The 27,627-nt window shown below is 42.9% G+C and overlaps 1 protein-coding gene across 2 annotated transcripts in view; it reads left to right on the forward strand.

The window, feature by feature from the left end:
• The window catches only part of Tnfrsf11a (TNF receptor superfamily member 11a), a 53,996-nt gene extending 35,400 nt beyond the window's left edge, over positions 1 to 18,596 (forward strand). For both annotated transcript variants that reach the window (XM_046428210.2, XM_058573857.1), the window contains 3 exons: positions 2,473 to 2,525; positions 4,082 to 4,856; positions 15,977 to 18,596. In XM_046428210.2, the coding sequence (XP_046284166.1) occupies positions 2,473 to 2,525; positions 4,082 to 4,856; positions 15,977 to 16,296 (1,148 nt within the window). In that variant the 3' untranslated portion in view covers positions 16,297 to 18,596. The remainder of the gene's footprint in view (positions 1 to 2,472; positions 2,526 to 4,081; positions 4,857 to 15,976) is intronic.
• Positions 18,597 to 27,627: the final 9,031 nt, after the last annotated feature.

Below are 27,627 nucleotides of genomic sequence, written 5' to 3' on the forward strand. Positions count from 1 at the left end.
ACACCCCATTGTTCAGATGATGAGGACCACTTGAACAGTCGTGTTGAGGCGAGAGGACAGACTTCCTGATATTTTTTTGTTGTTGTGGCTTTTAATAACATTTCCCACCCTATCTTATTGAGAAAACAATAGACCTATCAATGACTTAGGGGATTATGATTCTTAGCTTTGTCCTCATCCATTCATTCCACATGTTTATTGGCCACCAAGGACTGGACTGGCGCTGGGCCGCAGTGTGGAGCGCCCCAGACTAGTGCACTCCTGGCGGAGGCAAGGCACATGTTGGGCTCTCAGAGTGAAACTGAAACCGAAAGGGTAGGAGTGGAGCTCCAGGTAGAGGTGGCAGAGGGTCTGTCCAGTCTTGGGGTCAGCCGGGCACCTCAGAGGAGGAAACAGGTGAGCTAAGACCAGAAAGACCAGCTGGAATTTACTAGCCTGAAGGGAATCAAGGAGGAGCCCAAGCACACCCACTGAGAGGACCACGTAAAGGGGAGCATGGTGAGAGGGGGGTGAAAGAGTCACGAAGCTGGAGCAGAAAGTTGGGGACCCGGAGCAAGATGAGCCAGATGCCACAGCCCTTCAGACCTGCTAAGAAGTTCGCTCCTTATTCTTAGCCAAGGACATCAAGGACAACACTCTTGCTTTAGTGTAGAAAACAAATTTGGGGGTGCAGTAAGAGTGGATGCAGGTGCACCATCTTGGAAAGCTGTTGCTGTCCATTTCCCAGGGGAGAGACTTGTGCACAAGTATTATTACTTTTAGTACCCTTTGTGCTTGTCTAAAACTGAGTCCTGCAAGGAAAGAGCTGTGACTGTCATTTTACTTGGGATAATTTTATTTTGATTGAATTTCAAAATTATAGAAAAGAAGGAAGACTAATGGTGGTGATGATAGTGGTAACTGACATGTGTTGGATATTGACTGTGCACCACATGGTTACATGCATTTTTACATGTGCTCAGGGAATCTTCACAAAGCACTACACGAGGCAGGCACTACTGTTTCCCCCTGTGCTGATGAGGAAACTGAGGCCCAGAGAGGTTAAATAAACTGTGCAAGGTCACATAATAGTCTACAGCATAAACGAGATAACATGTATGCTCTGCTTAGCACCATGTGGGCACGTTTCAGGGCTCAGTAGGTATGAGATGATTAGCATCTTTATGAACTGCAGTTATCTTCCACCAAAGGACTGATGACTCCGCTTCAATTTTAATTGCTAATCTAAAATGGAATATTCATTGAGGTGGGATAAAATTTTATCTTTGTATAATATGAATTCATAGTTTTTTTTAAAAAATTCATGGATCTGACTTTTTAGACTTTATCACTTCTATTTTATAAAAGTTAATGGCAGTGTCCTTTCCATATGCCACAGAACATATTCTGAGAAGCAAGAAGGCATAGTAGAAAAGGGGGACCCATCAGAACTCAGTGAGTCTGATGCTTAGCTCTCTAGCAGGCACCTCCCTTTTACTGTACATATATTTGAGCTCCTACACATCTTCTTTTTACCTTACCATGCCTCAAAGTCAAAGAAAATGTGTTAAAGGAATGAGAACACCTGTAGACATCACAGCAGCTCTGGGAGCCCAGGTGTGCCCACAGGTATTTAGCAGAACACGAGTGGTTCATGGTTTGCTTTACGCAAGACAGGAAGCTCTGTTTTTAATAGGAGTAAGGTGCCTTTGTAGCCTTTAAAGCAGTTCAATCATTTATATATTTATTTAATTGTTTATTTTCTTGCATGTATGGTGCTAAAGCTGGAACCCAGGGCCTGTATGCTCCAGGCAAGCCCTCTACCCCTAGCCTATGTGCCCCCAGCCCCAGCTGATTTATTTTTTAAGTGCTTTTACACCCAGGAATGGTCACTGAAACACTTGCAGTGGAGGATGTGTAAAGATAATATTGAACTGACTTGTGATCTTTAATAGTGAGCCACACAAACAGAAAATTATTGCTGACCTCACTTACATATGGACTCATAAAAGAAAAGAACCAAAAGTTCCATCTACAGGAAATGGGGAGTTGTACATCAAGGATACAAGATAGCAGATATGTAGGGTGGACAAATCCAGAGAACAATATTGTATTTAGGATTTTTGTGAAATGAGTCCGTATCAGCTCCTGTTACACACACCCCCCAAAATGTGTCACTGTGACATGATGGATAAGTTAATTTGCTTCACTCTAGAAACTTTTTGTTTTTTTTGGTAAATATTTTTTAGTTGTAGTTAGACACAATACTTTCATTTTATTTATCTATTTTTATGTGGTGCTGAGGATCGAACCCAGGGCCTCGCACGTGCTAGGGGAGCACTCTATCCCTGAGCCACAACCCCAGCCCCTCTAGAAACTTTTTGAGACCTACATTTGTCCTATAACATCAAAGTTATCAAAAAATTTTTGTTTTTAAGATAAAGAAATAGGAAATTATAATACGAAATCCTTACCCTTGCTTTGTTTTTCTAGCTGATTTGTGGCACTGGATCAATGATGCTTGCCGTCACGTAGGTGGAAATAAGGTAAAGTTAAATTTCTTTGGGGTCTCCCTTAGGTCCTTGGAACAGTTAGACTGCTTCAACTCCAACTCATCAACCATTGAGCCCCATTGCTTACTTAGCACCTGCATACATGGTGTGCAAACCTCAAATCCCACCACTAATCCCTACTGCATAACCCAGGGCTCATCATTCTTCGTTCTAAATGCCTCTTTTTCTTTATGTTTTATTCTGCTTTTTTTTTTTTTTTTTTTTTGTACTGTGGATTGAACCCAGAGACATCTACCACTGATCTGCATCCCTAGCCCTTTTGCATTTTATTTTGAGACTAGCCTGGATCTTGTGATCCTCCTGCCTCAGCCTCCCCAATTGCTGAGATTATAGGCATGTGCCTTAGCACCCCAGCACTCCTTTAATTTTTTTGTTTTGTTTTGCTTTTGTGCTGCTGAGGATCAAACCCAAGGCACATGCTGGGTAAGCGCTCTCCACTGGACCACACTCCGGTCCTCGTTCCTCTCTGTTACCTTTGTGTATATGTTATTTTTTTTTTTTTAGTATAAATCTTGATTGCCTGGTACAGATTCTTAGGAGGAATGAGCTACCACTTTCATTTAATTTGCAATTATTTTGGTAACTTTTTATTTTGACATAATTTCAAAATTATACAAAATAGAATATTACAACCAACGTCCACAGCCCAGATTCACAAGTGTTTACCTTTTATCACATTGCTTTATTCTTTGTTTTCTTTCTCTGTGCATGCATATGAAAATGCACATTTTTTTTCTTGAATCCCTGAAGAGTGAATAAAGGCAGTGTGTTCCCATATCCTTAAACACGTCAGTGTATATTTCCTAAGAACAAGGACACTCTCATATATAACCATGGTACATTTATCAAAATCAAGATAGTATTACAGTGAATATTGAATATTGAATATTCAAATTCCATTTTGTCCTTTAGATTTATTTTCTTAGGTATAAAAATCTATCAACTTTAAACCCTATGCTGACCTCTCTGGTTCCAGGATCTGGAACCCGGGATCCAGGATCCTTCTTGTCTCCCCTTTCTCATATTTAGATCTTCTGTCTCTAGCAGTAGGACACCTGGTTCCACTTGTTATCAATGTGTTCACTCGTTTGCTCAATTCTAGAACACACAGAAGGTAGGTTTAGAATTACTAACCTCTACCACAGCAAAGCACAGACCTACCAACTGGAGCTTCCAGTATAGCAACCAACTACAGTATCCAGTATGATGTCATTTTCGTATATTTATATTGAGGGTACAGAGTCAAAATACTGTGTTGAAACATTATGTGGGTTAGCTCTTTCCTCCCTTTTGTGTGGACATTCTATTCCTTTGAAATGCAGTAAGATCCATTCATTTCTGGTTGTGTTCTATTTTAGGATTCTCCTACACTCGATAATTTTGACAAATAAAGTATGGCGTGGATGTGCCATCTGTACTTGTTATGGTGGAAATAATTAGTATAAACACTTTTTTCAGCAGTGTTTAGCTGAACATGTTCTAATAACTCTGGGTATTAACGCCTCTGCCTTCTGAATTTGTATCTGCAGGCGTCCTCAGGCGACAGCTGTCTCAGCGCTCCCTCGGCAGGCTCGAGTCAGTGTGAAGTGTGTGAAGGTGTCTTACTGCTGACGCTGGAGAAGATGGTTCCAGAAGCGATGTGCTGTGCAGACGGAGCTGGTGTCTGTGGGGGTGCGTGTGTGGGAGGTGAGCCCTGTGCACAGGGCGAAGATGCAGGGATGTTCTCCTTGGTCAGCGAGGTGGAGATCAAGGGGGACTCCAGCAGGCAGGTTCCTATGGAGGACGAGTACATGGACCGGCCCCCGCAGCCCCCAGAGTGTTTGCAGCTCCTGACCCAGCCTGGAAGCAAATCCGCACCCCCTTTCCCTGAACCACTGGAGGTGGGGGAGAATGACAGTTTAAGCCAGTGCTTCACGGGGACTGAGAGTACAGTGGACTCAGAAAGCTGCCACTTCACGGAGCCCCCGTGCAGAACTGATTGGATTCCCGTGTCCCCCGAAAAGTACTGGCAAAAAGAGGTGGAGGGTGGCAGTTATGCCCCCTGGGCAGCCAGCTCCAGCTTGGGGGACAGCTACACAGGCTGTGGGATCCCTCCTGGGGAGGACCAGGAACCCCTTATGGGTTCCCTGAAACACGGACCTTTGCCCCAGTGTGCCCACGGCATGGGCCCTCCCTCTGAAGAAGTGGCTGGTGGCGCAGAGTGGGGAGACAAGCCTGAGGACGGGGCTGATGTAAGGCTTCCCAGCTCAGCAAGGGGAAGCGCTGGGTCTGGAACCGCCCCCAGTGACCAGCCACCTGCCACTGGTAAGTAATTCTCCTGGTCTCCCACAGTTGAGCAAAAAGCCCTATTCTTGGGCTAAGGTTTGGGGGCAGTTATCAGGCCATTTAGGGAAAAGGAAATTGACATGGGGAAAATTCAGCCTGACCATTTTCTCTTAATTAGTGTTTTTCCAGAGGGGTTTCGGTTTGGTGCACCTGTGTGTGGGCTTGTACGCTGTGCCCACTGCTCTGTGGCTTCATCTTCTACTACTGGGCTATTAGGGCACCTATGAATATCCAGTTCACGTTAGTATCAGGCTTCTTGTGGTTAGAGTATTCCTTAAACCCCAGCATTGACCGCTGAAGGACAGAGTCAACACTGACCTCAGGACTGGCTAAATCAAGGTGTTCCTTCAGATTTATGGGTTTATTATTATTATTATTATTTTAGTTGTAGATGGACACAATGCCTTTATTTATTTTTATGTGGTGGTGCTGAGGATTGAACCCAGTGCCTCACATGTGCTAAGCAAGCACTCTACCACTGAGCCACAACCCCAGCCCCCCGGCCCCATTTCTGTTTTGGGGGGGGTTTTGTTTAAAAAGCAACTTAGGCCTCTTAAAGGTCCCCCAGGGAAGCTCTTATAAATCTCAGGCTCTTGTAAATTTCAGGAGGACAAACAAAATTGTTTAATTGATCCTCGATTAACTAATATTTATTTGAGCAGCATTCTGGTTCTGTACCAAATTAACGATGCAGGAGAAGTGTCTTTTAATGCTTTTTAGGACCAGGCCCTTCATCACCACTACGTGTAATATGGTTATGGAACAGGAGGATGATTTACAATTTAGCATCATTATGGAAATTTATCACTGCAACACTGCTTGGGCAGGAACAAGCCACCAATGATAACATTATGACTCTTTTTCCTGAGGGTAAAACACCATCTGTTTTATTATGTAGTTACAAAGGACTTTGCGACGAGCAGGGAGGGCTTCCTCTGGCTCTGGGAATCCTTAGCCCTATAAGGAGTCAGGGATCTCATTAAGAGTCTTCTGAAAGCTACAGACACTCTTTCCAGAAAAAAAAAATGAATATATGGATGCATACTATTTAAGGGACTTCACAAAATCTTCCAACTCTAAGAAGAAAAAAAAAATAGCTCATTCACAGGCCTCTCCTCTCTAGAGATGCTTTTTCTTTCAGGTCTCTTGATCTAGACTGTAAGTGGCGCTAGAGCTGCCCGAGGGTTATTTTGTAATCCTGGGGTGGCAGATCCCAGCCTAGCACAGAGGCTGCTCTGCCTCCCGGTAACAGTGGCTGCAGGCTCCTTGGCCAAACAGCCATGCTGGTGTTTCCCAAGCAGTGTGGTTTGCTGCAGCTACACAAATGCACTGATTTATAAATTCTGTCCTATCAATTACCAGTCAAACTGAAAGAAGATACATTTGAGGATATTTTTAAAAGAACTGGTAGAATTTTCCTCCTGAAGACTTTAGAATGTATTTTGAAGATTTTAAGGAATTTCCATGACGAAGAATCGAGTTCTGTTATCTGTTTGCATTGTTCTGCATCTTTCTAGCCATTTGTTTTGGTTCTGTTGGTTCTGGAGAGACACTGAACCAGGTTTCAGGCTGTGGGGAATGAGAAGGCTGCAGCTCAGTCTGTGGCAGCAGCTGAGTCCTGGCAGTACCAAAGGACAGGCCAGTTTTTCAATTGGTGACACGAGGAGATGGCATTTGCTACTGTGGGAGAAACATCATCAGTTCTTGGAAGAACCGGGTTGGGAAAATTTAAAGATTCTCTCTCCTCTCTTTTCTCTCTCTCTCTCTCTCTCTCTCTCTCACACACACACACACACACACACACACACACAAAACACTCAGTGTCACGAAGCCAAAAGCCAGATTGTTTGCTGTCCTGAGAAAGAGTGAAAACAGTGTCCTCCTCTGCTTCTTTTATTTCTCCAGTGCTAAACATTGAGGCTCAGAGGAAAGAAATAAAAAGGGTGTCATCAACCGAGTGGTGTTAATTTGCAAAGAGTTTACTCTGCTTTTTCCATCTTCAGTTGGTGCTTGGCCATGTACGGCATCCATGAGGAGTCTGCTGTGCTGTCACCAGCCAGTGGGCCAAGTTCCTTTTTGCCTGAGAAGCAGCAGGAGCCAGAATGATTTTAGAGGCTGTGTCTTTTTCTCTCTACAATTATGTCTACATGAACAGGCTGGTTTCTGGTCAAAATACCACATTTCCATTCTTTTTTGTTTAATTGTTATAATTTATGTGCTATAGAATGCATGAAAAAAGATGGCGCTTGTAGGAGACATGAGAGAAGGGTCTGATCTCCTTCCATCTCGTGCTCTCAAGACCCGAGCGAGGTGGCCTCTTTCACTGTTTTGTTTTGTTTTGTTTTTTTGTGTGTGTTGTTGTTGTTGTTTTATTTTGTTTTTTTAACACCCAGGTATTATTTTGTTTATTTGTGTATTTAAACTTAGAACCAAACCAAGTGCTTTCTGATGACAATGTCTGGGGATTTCCGCAGGAAATTGTGTCTCCGTTGTGCCAGCATCTACAAGTGTAGACAACTTTAAAAAAATACCCAAAGTTGTTAAGGCGATTTTATTGATGCTAAATCTTGAGGAATAGTGAGAATTATTAGCAAAGACCAACCAAAGGGGAAATACCTGCTTTTGGTTATGTCTTAAACAGCCCTGCCTTAATTTAGGTATTTGATGATGCCTGATCCTGATAACAGGATGGTTATCTTGGTTATAAGCTCCTCACGTGGAGTTAGAATTCTTACTGTGCCACTGGAGAATGGTAACTTCATATGGAAAAAGTAGCAACTGCTTATAATTAATGTGTCTATGGTTGGCCAACAAGTTGGCATTAGCTTCTGGTTAGTCGCTAGGTTCTGCTACTTCTGAGCTGGGGAGAGTTGCTTATTTACAGGGCCCCCAGCAATTCTTGATGAACTCTGGTGACATATTTGCTTTTCTATAAAACCTTTATTGAAAGTCTCTTAAGCTACAGTGACTTGGAAGATCTTGGAATACAAGTAGGGATTGATGTTAGGGAATGAAGAAACTCAAAAAGAATCCATACGTTCCAAAGTATGGATCCTTCCCCAGCCTGTCCCACGCACTGGTCACTGTTTTTTGTTTTTTTGTTTTTTTTTTTTTGGCAATGAGTCTTGGACATTTTCTAACTGAGCCTAGAGTCTATCACACAACCCAGTCCTAGTAGCCATAAACAATCAGTAGGGATTTCTATAATCTTGTCATGCCTTGTCTTTCTGGTTTCTCAAAGGTATCTCAATCAATATGGATATGCACACTCATCCCACCAGTCAGAGTAGGCAGGCAACCAAAAGCACCATAGTTCCTCATTCATTCCCAGTGGGCTCTTAGGCCCCCACTTCTTTGGTCTGCTCTTAGAGGCTGGGTGAGAAGCAGAGGATGGAAGGACTGGCAGTGACCATCCTGGGCACACTGCACTGTCCTGAGCAGAGGAGGCAGAATCCACAGAGCAAAGGTGAGCCAGTTCATCCAAGTGGCACAGACTCCTCCAGAGCTTCCTGGTGGCCATGATGACTGGAGGGTGAACACACCTGTCTGACTCACCGCTGCTCCCCCATCCTCAGTCCCATCCCTGGGCCCACCTGCTTTTGGAATGACTTGCTTACTTGGTCATAATTGCTCAGCATCCATTGGTGCCAAAAGTCAATGCATTATTTCAAAATATATTTTTAAATTGTCCACTGTATACACCTTGTTTAATTTAGTGCCACCTCCCTTCTTTCTGTACCATTAGAGCTCATTTTGGAAGGATTTGGTCTTAAGATCTTCCAAGTAATTTTCAAGCATGATTCAGAATGGAATTATTAAATATTGCTTCCTTTCCCTTATCTTCATATACCCAGTTTCTTCCAAACCTGAAACAGAGCTTGCATTTCCATAAAAAGGAAAATCACATGAGAAGCATATGGGTTAAATATATAATGTTATTTTATTTTAATTCCCAAAGAACCCAATGTAGCCTGGGTAGTCTGAGTGTATTTGTGTATATTTTTAGTTCTGTTACTTGGAAGAAAATCTACATGACAATTTGGTGGTATTATTTGGCATAGTTCTGGTGATTTAATATTCATATGTTATGCATTTTAAACAACTGTAATGAGCTTTTGAGAAGCGAAGTGTGCGTTACCTTGTTAAAAAATGTAAATTCTGTCAGGGATTGTGTTCTTAAACCTAAGCTTGTTCTTTCTGCCTGAGAAAAACAGATTCCACAGAGCCTGCTATATAAAGCATGGGTTTAGCAATGTATAAATCTTTCTGATCATAATGGGACACATCATTCGTTTATTGTTTCTGTTGACTTAGATGCTATTTTTAACACTCTCAAGTTATCAGAACATTTTTCTAGTTAAATCTCATTAAATACTAATGTTCAGTCAACTCATCCATTCTAAATGTTCAAATCCCCGACTTTATAAAAAAACCTCCATGTCATTCTGGTTTTCGGATCAATTTTTGGGTAGCCTTTAAGTAGCTTTCTACTGTTAACGTGGCATTCAGAGACCGCAAGGTGGTTTTGCTATCCTAAAGATGACAGTTTCATCTGTGGTATTCTAGATATTAGTTACCAGCCACCGACAAAGTGCTTTGTGATGAGCTTTTTAATTACCCCCAGAACTCCTGTGGGGCAAATTCCTTGCCCAGTATCACAAGGCTAGGAAGCAACAAAGCCAGGATTCAAGTAGCTGACAGGGATCCCTGTCCTTTCAGCCACCACCCATCTCCTCCTGAATGATACTGATTTCCTTGGGTTACTGTCTTGGGGAATCCTCAGTTTCTACAGGCCTGGGATAAATGGCTACTCTGGCTGAGTGAGGGGCAGTGGCCAGGCCAGGCCAGACCCAGAAGTTTCTGCAGGAAGAGACACTGAGATGTGCAGTAAGGGATGGTTCCTTGTCCTATAATGAGACTCTTGTCTGCTGCCAGTTGCCTCTGGAAGTTTCTGTTTTAACCATCACTGATTCTTTTGTGGGGAAAGTCCTCTCTCTCAAAAGACCCCAACCCCATCTTTTTTTCACAAGTGAAATAAAATACGTGTGAGGGGTGGCCTTGAAGGAGAAAACTGGGGGAAAGGCAGCCTGAGGAGAGCAGCCGAGAGAGAGTGACAGGCCCTTGGCTTTGCCAGTTTCTAAAGGCTCTGTGGCCTAGTGGCACATAGACGGGCCTTGGGCCTTTTAAAAACTACGGACTTTACTTTTTGAGACTCATGAAAGAAAAAAAAATGTAGTAGAAGAAGAGATTTCCCACACGCTTCTGCTCCAACACATGCATGACCATTACCAACATCCCAACCAGAGTGGGCATGTTTAATACAATTAATGAACCTAATGAATCATTATCACCCAAGGTCCATGGTTTACATTAAGGTTCATTCATAGTGTTGTGTTTTGACAAACTGTAAGGGCACATTGCAGTATCATATAGGGTAATTTCACTGCCCTAAAAATCCTCTGTGTGCTGACTGTGTATCCCTCCTTCCCCCTTCCAGCCTCTGGCAACCACTGATATTTTTACTGTCTTCATAGTTTTTCCACAATGCCATCTAGCTGGAATTGAACAGCACACAGCATTTTCAGGTTGGGTTCTTTTACTTAGTAACATGCATTAAAGTTTCCTCCATGTCTTCTCATGACTTGATAGCTCATTTCTTTTTGTCACTAAATAATATTCTATAGTCTGGATTGCCACAGTTAATATTTGTGTATTCATCTACTGAAGGACATCTTAGGCAATTATGAGTAAAACTGCTATAATCATCCACTTGCAGATTGCTTTATGGACATAAGGTTTTAACCCCTTTGGGTAAATACCAAAGAGGAAGATCCTGGGCTTGTATGGGGAGCCTGTTAAATCTAGTTGTGTAAGAAGCTGCCCACTGTCTTCCAAAGTGTCTGTACCATTTTGCATTCCTGCCAGCAATGAATGAGTTCTCGTTGCCCCCCCCCCCCCGCTTTACCAGTATTGGTGGCATTGGTGTTCTGGATTGGGGCCATTCTGATAAGTGTGTAGTGGAATCTAATTGTTGATCTAATCTTCACTTCCTTCAATACATTTGACATGTAGCATCCTTTCGTGCACCTATTTGTCATCTGAATATATCTTCTTTGATGAGGAGTCTGTTAAGGTCTTTGGCCCATTTTTTAAATTAGGTTGTTTTCTCTTTTTTTATTGAGTTTCAAGACTTCATTGAATAGTTTGAGTAAGTGTCCTTTACTAGACATGGCTTTTCAAATACTTTTGCCCACTCTGTGGCTTATCTTCTCAATCTCTTAAGCCTCACATCATTCTCAGGCCATCTTGGGTAAGCCTCGTCCAAATCTTCCTTCCCCTTTTACATTCTCCCTTTTACTGGCCCCAACAAAGGAGAGGTCTACTCTGACAACACAGCATCCCAGGGAAAGTACCACCCTGGCCCTCGGTGTAAAGAGTTACCCTTCAAGGGCACTTAGCCACTGCAGAAACATGGCCACTGTGCTGGAGAGGCAGTCCCACAACACCCCCAGATTATGCGGGTCACCCACATGGTGTCTTAAGGAGGCTGCCATCCCAGAGTCCTGTCCTCTTAGATCAGCTGACGTAACCATGGAAACTTTCTGTGCAGAGATGTAGGATGCAAATTGTTGCTTTTAGCAGGGACAGTTCAGGACTGAGCTGTACTTAAGGGTACAGGTTATCACCAGTTCATTCTGAGCCTCTCTCTAATCTAGCAAACATTCAACTCATAGCTGACTGGTGCCACAAGAATTGAGACTGTGGACTTGGCGTAGATTTATATAGATGAGTGTTCTAACCAGAGGCAATCGATGATTTCAGAAAAGAAAACAAAAGTTGGCTAGATTTCCAGAGGAAAGCACCCTTTCAATCTTTAAGACACATGGAGAGCCTCCAACAAGATGGATGGAAAGGACATTACCACTCAGTCTCTGTTTCACAAATTTCTGTGCCTTTTGGGGTTTTGTGAGTGCAAATGCTACTTACTAGCTACAGCAGGGCTGTCATTGTATCTGTGACTAATTTTGTGCCATTTTCCAAGCATTTTCAAACCCATCATCTTGTTTAACCCTGTGCCATCCCACCAGATTGCCACATTTATGAGTTCGTTTATTTAACAAATATATATTGTTATTATTGGTCATTGATGCTCATTTTGTACATGAGAAAACCTGAAGAGTTTTTAGGTAGTTTGTCTCAAATTCTCACCACCAATGAGGGCCAAGCTGGGACAAGAACCGAGGTCTTTTGGATTTCTGCTCTCTCCTCTTTTTCACTCAATTTCTTACACTCCTTTACCCAGGCAACCATTAATACACCCATACCTGTAGTCAAACTTCCTCCCCTCTGATCCCCAGAGACAGAAACCCCACAATGATATTGATGTTATTAGATTATTCAGGTGAGTCTGGATTATGAGAAGCCAAGGAAAAATAAGGCTGTATGACAGTTTTCACCCTGAAAACAATGTCAATTAGTAGAGGGGAGAGCCAGCCAACCACCAGGAGTGCTCACTTGCAAAGTGTCTGCAAGCAGGTGTCTGAATACCGCCAACAGCCTGGAGAGAGCATGCAGAAAAGTCTGGATTTGGAGTAATGTTTCTATTATCTTTATTATTGGAGTGGATGCTCTTAATCTATCTCCATTTAAGGCTCAGATTAACCCTCACTCTCCTCTCTGTGAAGGAGGTACTCCAAAGCCCTTGGCACACTGATTACTCACAACTTTTTGGCTATCCTAGGATTCCAGGGCCCTTTGCTCCCACTGGTGAATGATCATGCTTTCCATAATCCCCGGGTGTGCCCAGTCCTGTAGGTGTAAATTGACCTTGGTGTCATTTTATAACTTTCATTGTTATATAAACTGGCAAAAAAATGAGTTTGATAAGCTTGAGGATCATTTCTATGAAAATTATTGAATGTTTTTGGATGATTCAAAGAATGAGTTGTTGAAAATATTTTGCTATTAAAGTTGAGGTAGAAGAGACCTATATGAGAAATTGGGGAAATACAACTCTAGAAGGATTTTGCATATAGCCTGTTTGGCAAGTGACTTTGTTTTTGTTCTGCTTTGACATTAAAGGTATCATTGATATAGTCAGAAAACCCAGTCTCCAAGGGACAGGACTCTCTTCTGTGTCAAAAAGTTGGCATTCATGTCACTAGACTGGGGTCTGAAAAGGTCCCTCCAAGGAGGAGAATGAACCTCAGTTCAGCCTGGGGGTTCTTGACTTTTGAAAGAATCCCAGTACATGTCAAAAGTAAGGCACACACAAGGATTTATTTAGGGACAGTGAAGATGTACATACCCCAAAATCAGGGTGTGGGCACCCCTTGTCTCAGAGGGAGTGACAAGTGATGACCCAGCTTTAACTCTCCGATTACATATAAGATTTTCCTGGAGCTGGGTGCAATGGCACACACCTATAATCCCTGTGATTCGGGAGGCTGAGGCAGGAGGATCGTGAGTTCAAACCCAGCCTCATTAACTCAGGGAGACCCTGTCTCTAATAAAATATAATAAAGGGTTGGGGATGTGGCTTGGTGGTTAAGTGCCCCTGGATGCAATCCCTGGTATCCCCCCCCCAAAAAAAAAGTGCAGGTTCCCAGGCAAGCTTTTTCTTGAGAATTAAGTTCCAAGAAAATAATTTGATATTTGGGGATTAGAATGTTTCTTTTTGTTTAAGCAGTCTGGCCATAGATCATTTGTGGGCACAATTGTGTAAGTCTTTGAATCTGGTGACATTTAAATTGATTGTTTTTGTCCTAGTTGATGTGTTACAAGCATATGCTGGAAGCTTTGTTCATCTAACTAAAGGAACAAGCATGAGTAGTTCTTGCCTGAAGATCTGGGTCTACTAAGGGTCTCTTTTCCTCTCTCCCTGAGAGTCTACCTATCTCATCAAGAGATTTCCAGCAAGTGGTAGGAGGCTTGATATCCAGAAAACACATAATTGAGTCTGTATCTTAAGAGCACCAATGGATAACCTCTATAATTCAGTGTTTTGCTGAATATTTACTTCCTCAGTAGAAAAAATTGTTTGGCAAACACTTCTGCAAAATTAAAACATGTCCAACCTATGAAATGTTACCTTCCAAAAAGTGATGCTATATTAAAGAAAAACTCAGATCAATAGTCCTAACACTTGCCTGTTCCTCAGAAATGGCAATATAATTTGCAGAGATAGTGAAAAATTAAAATGCAAGGCCCCCCTGTTCAAAAATTAATAGGAATTTCAAGATGATGACAGCAGAGCATTCAAACAATCCTGGGGCCCTTCTGAGGTCAAGGCTCTATGCAGCCGTGCAGGTCACACAGCCATGAAGACCACCCTGAGGACACTTGTTGTTGGCAAATCAGTACAACTTCTCTTTTTAAAAAAAGTTTAATCTGTACCAGTTTATTGTATTTCACAAAAGGCAGCACAATGGACTTGATCAAAGGTTGTTTTTGTCATAAATTATATCTTCAGTAAAGAAACACTTGAAGAATAAACTTGAGAATCTCATGCTCTTTCTAGTTAAGTTAGCTTCTTAATTGTCAGGAATTTAAAGAGCTTGATATTGTCTTCCCCACTGCAACCCCCCTATGGCCCTCCAAGAATAAGATTATTATCCAGTGTATAAACTGAAGGATTCTGAATTTAAAAATATATCCCTTAAATTAAAGGGTTTGAGTTCTATTTTGAAAATAAAAATAGAAAACTGAAAAGAATATCAGTCCTATAGAAATTTTAGGATATCATATCAAAGAATTGTTTGCCATAGGGCAACAGCATGGAATGAAATTCTTAAGATGCAAAATTTTACACAGATCTTCATGTGCAAAACAATGCCCCAAAAACAGGTTTTTTTTTTTTTTAACTTCAGCTTAGACAAATTTAAGGTTCTAACAAAGAAGTAGTAAATAACGATGGATTCAAGATGATTTGTTGGAGAATAAAAAATTTAAATAGTGAATAAATCACATATACCCTGACACAACTAGATAAATCTAAATATGAAGAGGAAAAAGAAGAGATGTGATGAAATTCAAAACCATAAATCATTCATCCAGTGCCTAGATTTACCCTTTATGTAGTTTCATATGATATTGAAGAACAACAGAACCAGCAAGAATGCTGTAATAGTAAAGAAAAAAACATTATTTTTTATTGGTTCTTTTTAGTTTTATATGACAATAGAATCCATTTTGACATAGTTATAAAAGCATGATATATTTCTTGTTCTAATTCAGTCCCCAGTACTTCTCCTTCCTCTTCCCTTCCCCTTCCCCTACCCACCTCTATTGACCTTTCTGCCATTTACCCATGGTTGTTGTTTTTTTGTTTTTTTGTTTTTTTAATTAATTTCTTGTGGATGTACGATGGTGAGTCACTGTGGTATATTCATATAGGTACAAAGGGAAGTTATATCAGGTTCTTTCCTTTTCCCATTCCCCCTCCCTTCTCTTCATTCCCCTTTGTCCAATCCACCCCTTCCCCATTATGGGTCACCTTCACGTATCAGAGAAAATATTTGACCTTTAGTTTGGGGGATAGGCTTATTTCACTTTGCATGACAGAAGAAAAAAAAAACATTTTTTTTAGAGTAACTTCTTCTTCTTCTTTTTAATGTTAAGAAAATTTATTAACCTCCGCTAAAAACTGAGCCCACTTGACCCCATGATCCTCCAGGACTGAGCTGCTAGGAACCTCTATAGAAGGAAGAAGGAATGAAGGCCCCCAGGTGCAGAAGCCTCCAGTCAGAGGCGGTGGACTGAGGTTTGCCCAGTGACAAGGCTGGGCCATTAGCTGTGCTTGCTGCACCCCCCACGTCGCCTTTGTCACCTTTGGTTCTTGTCTGTGGTTCTGCAATCCAGGTTCAGTCCCCTGTGCCGGGCAGGAGCGTGGCCTCCTGCCTCCTGCCTCCTGCCTCCCTCCTCTGCCTCTGCAGGCCGCTAGGCACCGGGGGCCTCCCCAGAGGGAGGGAGTGCCCTGCGCTCCCTCCGAGAGACCCTGCAGGCCAGCCTGCGAGGGGCGCGGGGCCCGGCGGCTTCTCTCGGGGCCAGTCCCCAGCGGCGACGCTGACTCAACCTCTCCGTGTCCCCCCTCCCCGCAGGGAACGTGACTGGAAACAGTAACTCCACGTTCATCTCCAGCGGGCAGGTGATGAACTTCAAGGGCGACATCATCGTGGTCTACGTCAGCCAGACGTCGCAGGAGGGCGCGGCGGGGCCGGGGGCCGCGGCGGAGCCCGTGGGCCGCCCGGTGCAGGAAGAGACGCTGGCGCGACGCGACTCCTTCGCGGGGAACGCGCCGCGCTTCCCGGACTCGTGCGCGGGCGCCGAGGCGCGGCTGGGCGCGGGGCTGCAGGAGCAGGGCGCGCCGGGGCCCGAGAAGGCCTCGCGGCCGGTGCAGGAGCAGGGCGCGGCCGCGTGAGTGTGGCCAGCCCTGCGGCGGACGCCCGGTGTCGCCTCCGGCCGCGCGGTGGCACCTGAGGTTGCAGCTCCGCGCCGGGATCCCCGCCACGCATCGGTACACTTGTGCACAGTGACCTGGCACCCTCTGCCCACCTTGCTCTTCGGAAAACCAGTGACTGCAAAACAGTAAACGGATCGTGACTTCTCGCCGAGGTCCACAGCGGCTGGTCCACTCTCCGCGCAGGTGCACCTTGTGATCTGCGCTGGGCACCTGTGACTACCTTGTAACTCCTTCCCCTCCGCCACCTGTTATCTTGTAATCAGCAACTTGTCCCTTTTGACATGTTTTATGACTGTCTTATTCCATCCAGATCTCTATCCCCCCCATATTTATATTTCACTTTCTTTCATACCATATTTCTTGATACTTTTGCCCTCTTTTCTCCCAAATTATCCTGGAGGTAACAGTCTCCTTTACATAATTTCTTTTGCATCTCTTCTCTCCTCACAGTGTTCCCTGATGGCTCTAAGCACTTTGAGGGGAAAGCTAGAAACTTTAAGCCTAGAATGAGGTGCAGGGAACAAATGGAGGGACACATTTTCTGAGAAAGACATTCTATGTTCTCTTTTTCCAAAAGGAAGAAGATGGCAAATCAAATGTTCTCCCTGAATGTCCCCCACCCCAATCCCTGATCCTGGGGATTGAACCCAGGAGGTGCTCTACCACTTACCTACACTTCCTGTCCTTTTTTTATTTTGGGAAAGTGTCTCCCTGAGGCTGGCCTCGAACTTTCAATTCTCCTGCTTCAACCTCCTGAGCAATTGGGAGTAACTTCCATTTCTCCTGCCCCCAGCCCTCTCCCCGCACACCATGTTTTTAAATCTATATAGATCCTTGAGCAGAATTAAGTTCAGCGCCTGGCCTTGCCCACTACGGGATTTACTTGTCCACACTGGCAGAGGTAACAGGTACTTGGCAGGTACTTGGCAACTAAATATGTAAAAATCCAAGTTGTTGTGGCTTGGCATTCTTATTCCTGATGTCTCCCTGGAAAGGATGCAGAAAATGAGTAAGGACACAAGGCCAGCCTGCATACAAAGTGAAAGGAGGGTGCCAGGAAAATTCAAGAAAGAATGAATAAGTTGACATATTAATTTGCATTTCTCTTTCTAGATATGAATGCCATAAATGTGTTTTGGCACTGGGCCCTCTTTTCCTCCTCAATCCTGTGCATCTCTGATTTAGACTTGTAGAAGTAGAAAACATTCTTGCTATTTTCCAGTGCATATAAATTACAAACAAATCCCTGTGTTGTGAATACAGGGAAATTTATTTTCCTGTGGGTGCATCTCTTGGCATTGGTTGTCTTGTGAGGAAACAGTGTAAGTCAGACCATAAGGAGTCAACCGGGGATTTACCTACTTTAGTGGCCAATGAGCATTGGTTCTCCTCAAACACTGAAGAAAAGGTAAAGCCCCTAAGCAAATTAAAATTATTTTGCACATCTGGTAGTGGTAATGATGGTTGCTGTGCAGACTTTACCAACCTCAAGTGTCCAGCTAAAGAGAATGGCCCTGGCTTCACCCTCCTGGTTGCAGTTCTCCTAGAAAGGCTGGGGCAGCCGGAGATGGGGAGGGGGCAGTTGATTGTGATTTCTAATGGAGAAGCAGAGAATGGCTCCTTCACTGGCAGAAAGAACTGTGGGAAATAACTGCAGTGCCAGGATGATGTATTGGTGGGAATTTACAATCTTACTCTTTTAGTTAAAAGTCCATCCAAAGAGAGATGCTACACAAATGGAAGAACCCATTATACTTTTTTTTTCCATTATACTTTTTGATATGGAATATATTAAACAAAGTTATAAGTTTACAGAGTAGGCTGCTGAGCTAAAAACCCATTTCTACTGTGACTGTCACCATCTCACTGAGATGATTTTGCCTTCTTGTGCTTTCATTTTCTTTCTATAAAAAGGCAATAATGATAATTTATCATGGTTTCCCTACCCAGAGATATCAAAAGGATGCTACAGTGAATGCTAAAGTGCCTTGAGCTCCTTAAGTATGAGGTGCTATATAAATATGTTAAGAATCTATTTTCAGAAAAAAGGTAACATTCTTTCCCACATGGATCCCTACTAATTCTGTGTTGTGCCACAGGCAATTAAGTGATAGGAAATGTGTAGCAAATACAGGTCTGTGTCTGTGAATTATAGAGATGTATGTGACAAATGGAATCAGAAGGAAATGAAAGCAATAATGAAAAATTATTTGGGGGACATGATAAAGAGATTATTAAACTTATATTTGACTATACAAGGTTACTTTTCATGGCGTACTAAAACAGGACTCATGATGCAACTTCTTCCTGATCTCCATGGTGTGCTGTGGTGTCAAACATTGGTTTTATTGTGTCTTATTGGTGGTTCCCTTGACAACAGGGTTGGGAGAGAAAACACTCTCTTTGTTGATATGTCTGTTGTTAATCTCATAAGAAAATTATTTTAAATACAGCCTGGCACCTAGTGAGAGAGTTTAAAGGGAAATGAAATGTGTTATTTCCTACTTGTGTTCTACTCAGCTGCTAGAAAAAGGAATAATTAGTTTCTTTACTTGTAAATGTCAGGAGTAGTTCGGGTGTGATACATGGAACAGGGAAAGAAGGATTCTTGCTGTGTGACAACCCTCCCCATGATGTAGTGACTTAAAGCAACTGCTACTTACTTAGTTCAAGGTTCTATAGTTGGATCAACTCAACTGCGGTGGTTCTTAGGCCTGGGCCCTGCCGGGTGAGGCTTGCTCATGAAGGTGCAGCTCATGGGGCTGGGGCTGGACAAGCCTGAGCTCTCTGTACATGGTCCCCCATCCTTCCAGCTGCTGAGCTGGGCTCGCTCTTATGGTGTCAGGGTCTGGAGAGAGCAAGCAAAATCTGCCTCTCTGTAACCTATATATTTCATTGTGTAAAGCGAGATGTGTGACTTGACTGTTATAGATATTAGTAGTTAAAATTGGAATAAAAGAACTTGTGATTACCCAGCTTATGACTAGCAGGCAACCCATGAGTATCTGGTGAATTGCCACCACTAAAAGTGGTATAGCCTGTGAATTTATTGTTTTTCAATAAGTTCTGACATTGTGGAAAGACACACCAAACATGTTTGGTCTGTTAATGGCACAGCTTACCCATGACAATCTGCAATGTCTCAAGATACATTTTTTCTAGGTAGATGCCACAGCAAGAAGAGGTCGCAATTCAAGGTTGTTCTGGGAAGACGTTGGGGGCAAGTAGGACTGTCTTAATATTCTTTGTATGTCCTTCCCCTTTTAAAACAGGTATTTTTATTAAGCCCAGGCTGGCTCTGAGTCAGAAGGTCAAGAAGGGACAAGACAACAATTTCTGACAATAAAAGAAACAAACCTTAGGCCATGCAAGAGTTCAGATGTCATGATTGGAGTATGGTGTGGCAACAGAGCCAGGGCCCTGAGCTCTGGGCCAGGACCTTCACTGACACTAAGCTATCATTTGATGCTGAGTCCAGATCTCTTGGCACTGATGGTGGCCTCTGCTCCTGACCTAAACCACTGTTGGTGGCTGCCGATGGGGAGGGGGCAGCAGCAGCAACCATTGGCAGCTCTATTAGAGAGGAAAACAAGAATGTAAAGTGTACTCAAGACAAGGAGAGGGCCCCCTTCATGCCAGCCATGGCTAACAGCTACCAGTTCCCAGTGCACCTATTGCTATATGAATATTTGCTCATTGAATCATCACAGCAAATCTATGAGTGATTATTATTATCTTTATAAAAGAGGACTTGGGCTTGGATGGTTAACAAACTTCCCGAGTTCACAAAGCTAGCATATGGGGTGTGCACCCAAACTTCAGTTTTCAGTGGCCATTATAATGACCATATGGGTAAATGGTCATGTTTATACCCAAAATTTTCTGCTTCCTCTAATGGAAGTCTGTTTTTAGCTATAAAAAAAATGATGTACACTAGAGTTGAATTTAGGTAGAGAGAGTCAACAATGGAAATATTTTTTTAAACATCCAACTTTTCATTAGTTTTCCAAATTAATTAGTAAGTCCTACAATTTTGCACTAGAAACTTTGTATCTGTGATGGTTAATTTCTGTGTCAACTTGACTGGGCCTTGGATGCCGGATCTCAAACATCATTTCTGGTGTGTCTGTGAGAGGATTTCTGGATGAGGCTAGCATTTGAGTCAGTGGACTGAGCCAAGCAGATGGCCTTCCCAGGGTGGGTAGGCAGCTTCCAGACCACGAGGGCCTGAGTACACAAAATGTAGAAAAAGGTTGAATTCACTGTGCCCAAATTGGGACCATTAGGGACTACACAAGGACAAAGAACAGAGGCACTCTGAGGTCTTCCACCTACAGACCTGTCAAACTTAAGGAATCTCTGTCTAAAAACTGGCAATATAAGGTTTGTTTATTATCACTAAGGTTACTCACCCTATCTCATCCCCCTCAAAACCGAGGACCCCAAGATAAGAATCGCTAAGATATTTTCAGGGACATCCAGCTGCCTGCTTTCACAACATCCTGTTCCAGATGCCTGGGAGAGAGACCAAGAAGCCGTCGGTCATTGTCCTACACCCTCCTGTGCCGCAGTCCGGCTGCAGCAAAATAACCGGGCTCCTGGAACAGCAGAGTCCTTAGACAGACCACCCCATGATGAGATCACCCCCCAAATGGGAGCAATTACCCCAGGACAGGAGTGAGGCTACCCCTCTGAGCAGGAGCAATCATCTGGTGGGAGGGTAGGTTGCCCTCTCGAGCAATAAGGAAAATCACCAGAGCCACGTGGCAAAATCCAAACTGAGATAATGATCAACCAGTCCCTGGCCCACCTCAGCTGCCCAACAAAAGGTGCGTCCTTCTTTATTCCAAGAGCAGCCTTCTCTTTCTCAGTGCTGTCACCTCTCTCCTTGAGGTTAAACCCCCAGCTCAGGGTTTGCTTGTGTGTCCGTTCTATTTGGCTTAGTTTTATTGCTACTGTCACTCGTCAAAGGCTCCCATCCCCAGCATCATACCTATTCACACTGGGCCTCAGCCTTCTGTCGCCAGTGCTCTGGCTCTCAGGCCTCTAATCACCTCCTGCTTTCCTGAGCCTCCAATTTCCTGTGGCAGATTGTGGGACTGCTCATCCTTGATAGGTGTGTAATCCATTTCTCCCAGACATAAATGGATAGATACTATTGGTTCTATTCTTTGGAAACTCCTCCCAGACATAAATGGATAGATACTATTGGTTCTATTCTTTGGAAACTCAGGACCAGTACAATATCCTTCACATAAAGTTAGTTGGCTCTATACCCCAGAAAAGATCCCTTTCTGTAAATGAGATGATACTGATCATTCTGTTTTCAGCAGCTCGGGCAGGCAGATGTTGATGTGCTATATAAGAAGGGTGAGCAACCCTCTCGCAGTAGCTGATGGGCATTTATCCTTATTGCACCTGCCAGCTGTAGGCTGCAGGGCCCTATAGATCTGTATCAAAGATGGCAGTCATTACAGCATCCGTTGTACCTAATGAACAGCCACTGTGACGTGCTTGAGAGGTCTCTAAAGCTGAGCAAACAAATAAAAACTCAGAAGTTACTTGGCACTTCAGGTCTGGACATCCATGGATGGTGTGGACAATGAGCAGGTGTCTGTAGGATGGAAGACATCTACGATCACGGACAGACGGTGGCCACTGTTCTCCAAGACACGACCTTCAAACATGGGCCCTGTCAGCTCAGTGCATCTGTCTGCTGCTCACACAGAGAAAGGAGCAGTAGGGCAGCAGCTGGCTAGTTATTTGAAGAAAAGGGGAGGCCCTGCCCCTTCCGGCCACCTGCCCACCTTCTTTTCCCAAGCTTGCTTGCATCAGGTGTTTTAATGGAAATCTATTCACCATTGGCATGATACCTATGAGGCCACAAAATGACTCATTTAAAAAAATAAGTTTGAGTCAGTATCATTTACATGCAGTGAAATGCACCCTTTAAAGGTCTATATCTCTGTATTCTGAAAAAAGCATGGAGTCCTGGAACCACAGCAGCCAAAACAGAACACTTCACCATTGCTCACAGCTCCCTCCTGTTCCTCTGAAGTCAGCTGCCTCCCCTGTCGCCAGCTCTTGGCTACCTCTGATCTGCTATCTCTCTGCCATCTTTCCCATAAGGTCATATCAACGGAATCATACAGTGTGTAGCTGTTTAGGCCTGGCTTCTCTCGCTTTAGCATAAGTTGTGTTTTTTGCTTGTTCCCTTTGTTTCTGAGTAGTATCATTTTGGGTGGGATTTTTTGTTCATATGGTGTTCTTTTTTTTTTTTTTTTTTTTACCTGATTGTACTATAACTCGTTTATCCATTTACGAGTGAGCTACCTTTGGGTTATTTCTAGTTTAAGATAGTTATGAATAAAATTACTCTCAACATTTTTATGAACATTGGTGTTATGTCCTTCAGAGAAACACAAAAGGAAGGTAACTGGATTGTATAGTAAGTATATTGCCTTAGTTCCTTTGAGCTGCTATAACAAAATAGCAGTTTTATTTTGCTTTTTCATAAAATTTATATGATGAAAGTTAAAATACATATTGGTCGCTCCAGAAATTAAATTTTCCATATTAAAACTTAACTGAGGCATGTGGATAGCGTGGGAGAACATTTACCAACAAGGGGACTGACCAGTTGGGAATCCCCTTATTTCTGTTTTGCATATGAGGCCCCCTAGTCCACTGATATTCTCTAATGAAAATCATGGCAAGAGTCTTGTAGAGACTCTTCTTCATAAGAGTTAATAGGGATTTTTTTTTCCAGCTTATTTGATTGCAGTTTCCAGTTTTTAAAAAATGTTTAGGTAATCTTTTCCACCTTCCCCACATCCTAATCTTGTAGATTCATTAGTGTTTAACCAATGCTTTTTCCTGTTTTAATTCTTTGTATATTCATTCTTTTCAGAAGTATTAAACAAACAAAAACCCTTCATAGACCCACCCCCCCCCCAAAAAAAAAAAACACTTAATTGAGTGGCCCATAAAAATAGAAATCTATTTCTTACAGTTCTGGAGGCTGGAAGAGTAAGATCAGGGGGTCAGTGCAGTGGGTTTTGGTGAGGGCCCCTTGGGGTCCCAGATGGCCCACTTATTGCTATGTCCTCACATGGTGAGAGGAGCCAGGCTGTTCTCTGGCCCTCTTCCGCACCCACCCCCGGCCTCTTTTATAAGAAAAATAACTCCATTCATGAAGGCTCTGCCCTCATGCCTAATCACCTCAAAAGCCCCACCTCCTAACACCATTGCCCACTTTGGCAGTTGGATTTTAACAAATTTGAGGCATAGTGTGTGTGTGCAGTAGAGCAATGTGATCACTCCACATCCCCGCCAGCCCCTGGAATTTTCCACAAATTGATTCTAAAAATAGTTTAGCCAATGATGAACAGAGTTTGTTTTGCTCATTTTGTTTTACTTCCTAAAAGCAAGGGTTCTATAGGCTTTAGATCTATCTAAAAAATCAATAAGGAGAGATAAAGTATTCGTCTGGGTAATTTGGGTAATCACACTCTTAAATTATGTCTTTTTCCTTCCTATTACTTAATTAAAACTGTTACAAACAACATCCTTATCATCTACCCAGTAGGTAAGATAGCAGTTGGTCCTATGCTCAAGAGGTATTTTTAAACATTCAAATGAGGTTGTATTTTCATTAACAGGAACCTCTCCACTTCCTTACCGCATTTTGAAAAGAATGTGAGGATTCCTGTGCTCTGGGGAAAACCAAAGCCATAATTAGAACAATGGCAGCCTTGGACTGATCTCGATTCTCTTCTAGGAAATGGCTTGCTTTTGTTTTTGTTTTCGTAAGTTATCTGTCTACATGATCCATTATCTACTTTTAGAATGATACACAGCAGATTTAACATAGTGAGTTGCCCCAAATTTCCTTCTAATTCCCCTCATTTGCCCAAGACAATGATTTTTGTTTCCCAGTCAGTCCACACATGCTACAAACTGATGTTAAATAATTAGCATTGGTCCAAATGCAACGTAATTAGAGAATTAGCTTGGTAATCAAAATAATTAAACAAGCCAGGATAGAGAAGAATACACACAGCTTGAAGTGCTCCCACTCTTTGGAGCATCAATTTTGCAGTTCTTCTTCACTAGCCTGGGAAATTGAAAATGTGTTTAGCAACAGAGTGACAGAGAAAGACACAGAGGAGAAGCACCACCTGGGGCAGGCTGCCTCTGTCCTCCATGGCCTGATGTCCAGCCGTGTTGGAAAGCCAAGAGAACAAAACACTGCCTGTAAAATCAGCATTTGCAAATGAAACACAGAGGCTTCTGGAAGATTTGGGTCAATTGTGTCTCCAGTGGATATGTGGATTACTAGGAAAAGCAGGGCTGGTTGAGTCTCCCTAGAATGGCTTCTGGGTGTGAAGGGTCTTCAGGTGTGAAGGGCTATGCAGGGAGTAACGAGAAGCTATCCATTAGCTCCTTGCCTCAGAACTACGGAAGCCCCACAGAAGCCGAGAGAGAGGATGAAAGCTACTTATTCACCTTATCTTTAAGGACTCCAACAAAATTGTTTGCTCATACTGTCCCTCAAACAAAAGGAAACAGTTTGAGGAGGGTAGAACTGATATTAGTGAAACAACTACTGTGTGCTAATAATCATTGCAGTAAAGTCTATTTCATGAAGCTTCAGATTTAATCATATCCGCTATCTTATGAAGAAAATATTACCCCCAGCATTATTTGTGGCTGGGAAAATCAAGGGTCAGAGAGATAAAGTAACTCACTCATGTTGCTAGTTGAGCATTCAAACTAGTCCCACCAGAACTATCTGACTCAAAAATTTATTCACTTCCCAAAGACTTCACAGCTTTCCCTAAAAAGCAAGGTCCCATCAGAGTTGCCAGGAAAATACAGGCTGCCCAGTTACATTTTCAGATAAACAATATATAAGATTTTGGCTTGTGTGCCTCACAAATGTTGCATGAGAACAACATATAAACTAAAAATTATTCCTTGTTTATCCTAAATTCAAACTTAACTGAACATTCTGTCTTTTTATTTGCTAAATCTAGCAATTTTGCCCTCATTGATACATTCTGGCCACATGATGGACATGTCCATATTCTAGTTTTCTCTTCCTTTTGAAATCATTCACAAAGAATTCTTCCCATGGTATTTCTTTTGTTTTGTTTTGTTTTGGTGGTGGTGATGAAGAAGGGTCCTTAGTTAGGGTGCCATTAAGCACAACCATGTGTGGGGAAATAAACAGGATCTTAAGTGATTCTTAAGGATCACTTACCTGTAACAGGGCTGGGAAACTTCAACTGGCCAGACAGATTCCATGAAACCCAGGAATCTAGTTCAGGACCTTCCAAAATGTGTTTTGTGGAGCCTCAGCCATGAGCTGTTCATTTTGTGGACAGATAACTTTGGGAGTTGCTACAAAAGGCACCTCTCTTAGAGAATCATGGGGGCACATGAGATTACTAAAGGTCCTGAGAAAACCTATAGAAATGACTTCTGGGAGCTTTCTGGAACTTTGACATTGTCAGTCTGTTTGGAAACAGGTGGAGCCCCCTTCCTGTAGGATGACAGGTGACCCAGTCCTCACTCAGGTCCCTTTGAGTCTGCTCCTGAGACTCCTCAAGCCATGTTTACACAGACTGTTTTTTATTTGGGGGGCCTCAGGACAGGATTAAGTCAATAGGGCTCAGCCACTGCACAGACCCTGAGAGGTGTCAGCTCTGATCTGGGCTCCATCTCCTCTACTTCCCCTCTGACACCTTGTCACCTGCTTCTCCAGGCTGCTGGCTCTTCCAAACTGATTCCGAGCATAGACATGTGCCTGCTTACTTCTGTGCATGCTTTTCCAGCCCAGAAAAAACAAATAGCATTGGATATCAGACAACTGCCAGAGTCAGCAGGTCAAACACTGCCACGGTGTCCTCTGGCGGTGGGCTCCTGTAAATGTTTACCGACCTGCTGGAGGGGGCTGAAGCCGAGTGATTGTAATTCCAGTGGTGTGAATCTCCCTTGTGGTAGGTTTCAAGGTCTCCACTGCTATGTCACTGAGTTGGGAAGAGACGCGCCGAGGCATGACAGCCTTATATAGTATCTCCCCACACCCGCGCCATGCAGCAAACCCAAGAATACTCATAGGAAAATGCAGTAAAATAATTATTAGTTTTTAAATATAGTTTTTTAAATTATAATTTTATATAATTTAATTTTAAATGATAGTTGGGTTGATCAATCAACTTGCAAAATTCCTGAAACTTTTTCAATTGGTTTTACAAGTCTGTATAGCTGGTTCTAGTGCACTGTGGTGGCCTCAGGATAAACCTCTCCTTAGCCTTCAGCCTGGCTCCAGAGTGCAGCACCTGTAATTCCATCCAGCACTCTCTTCTCCCATGCCTACCTAAACAATGCAAATGCATTTGAAACCATTCTTGCCCTACCCAGTATCTAGGCCAAATCGCTTCTCCACAAGCAATCTACAAGATGGGAATGTGCCCTTAATGGAGATAGACTTTTAAATTATCATACAAGTTGCTTTATCTGAAACCACCTTATTTCAGAACAGGATATTTGCTTTAGTTTGCATAAATAAAAGGGCATTCAGTATATTTTCCCAAAGCAATAATATAGTCTTCCTGCAAAGGTAAATTCTAGTCTCCAGTTGAGAACCACTAAAGCTTGGGGGGTAAGGGTGGTCCCCCCAAACTGAAAGGATTTCAGGACCCAAATCTCTTACTCAGACACTGCTCTTCTTAATTCCTGCTATTAAAAAAAAATCCCAGACTTGTGGCCTATGGTGGGTAATTGAGTCCCCTTCCCCAAATGCATTGAAGTCCTAATGGCTGGTACCTGGAATGTTTGAAAATAGGATCTTTATAAGTGTAATCAAATTATATAATCATACTGGATAAATGCAGGTCCTATATCCAACAACCAGTGTCCTTTCAAGGAGAGGAAGACTCAGACTTAGATGTACCATACACACAGGGACACAACCACGTGAAGACATAGGCAAGAGTTGTAATGACACTATCACCAGCCAAAGAGCTCCAAGGGTGGCCAGAAACCATCAGAAGCTTGGAATGGGCAAGAAGGATTCTTCCTGAGGCCTTGATTTTGGACTTTGAGCCTCCCTAAACTATGAGACAATAAATTTCTGTTGTTTTATCCACCAAGGTTGTGATACTCACTACTGCAGCCCTAAGACACTAACAGAGGCTGCCGTTGTGGCTCAGTGGTAGAGCACTTGCCTCACACATGTGAGGCACTGGGTTTGATCCTCAGTACCACATAAATAAACAAAAT

This window comes from Marmota monax, unplaced genomic scaffold (assembly GCF_021218885.2).
Source record: "Marmota monax isolate L192 unplaced genomic scaffold, Marmota_monax_Labrador192_F-V1.1 WCK01_AAM20220418_F8-fsc00201, whole genome shotgun sequence".
Lineage (NCBI taxonomy): Eukaryota > Metazoa > Chordata > Mammalia > Rodentia > Sciuridae > Marmota > Marmota monax.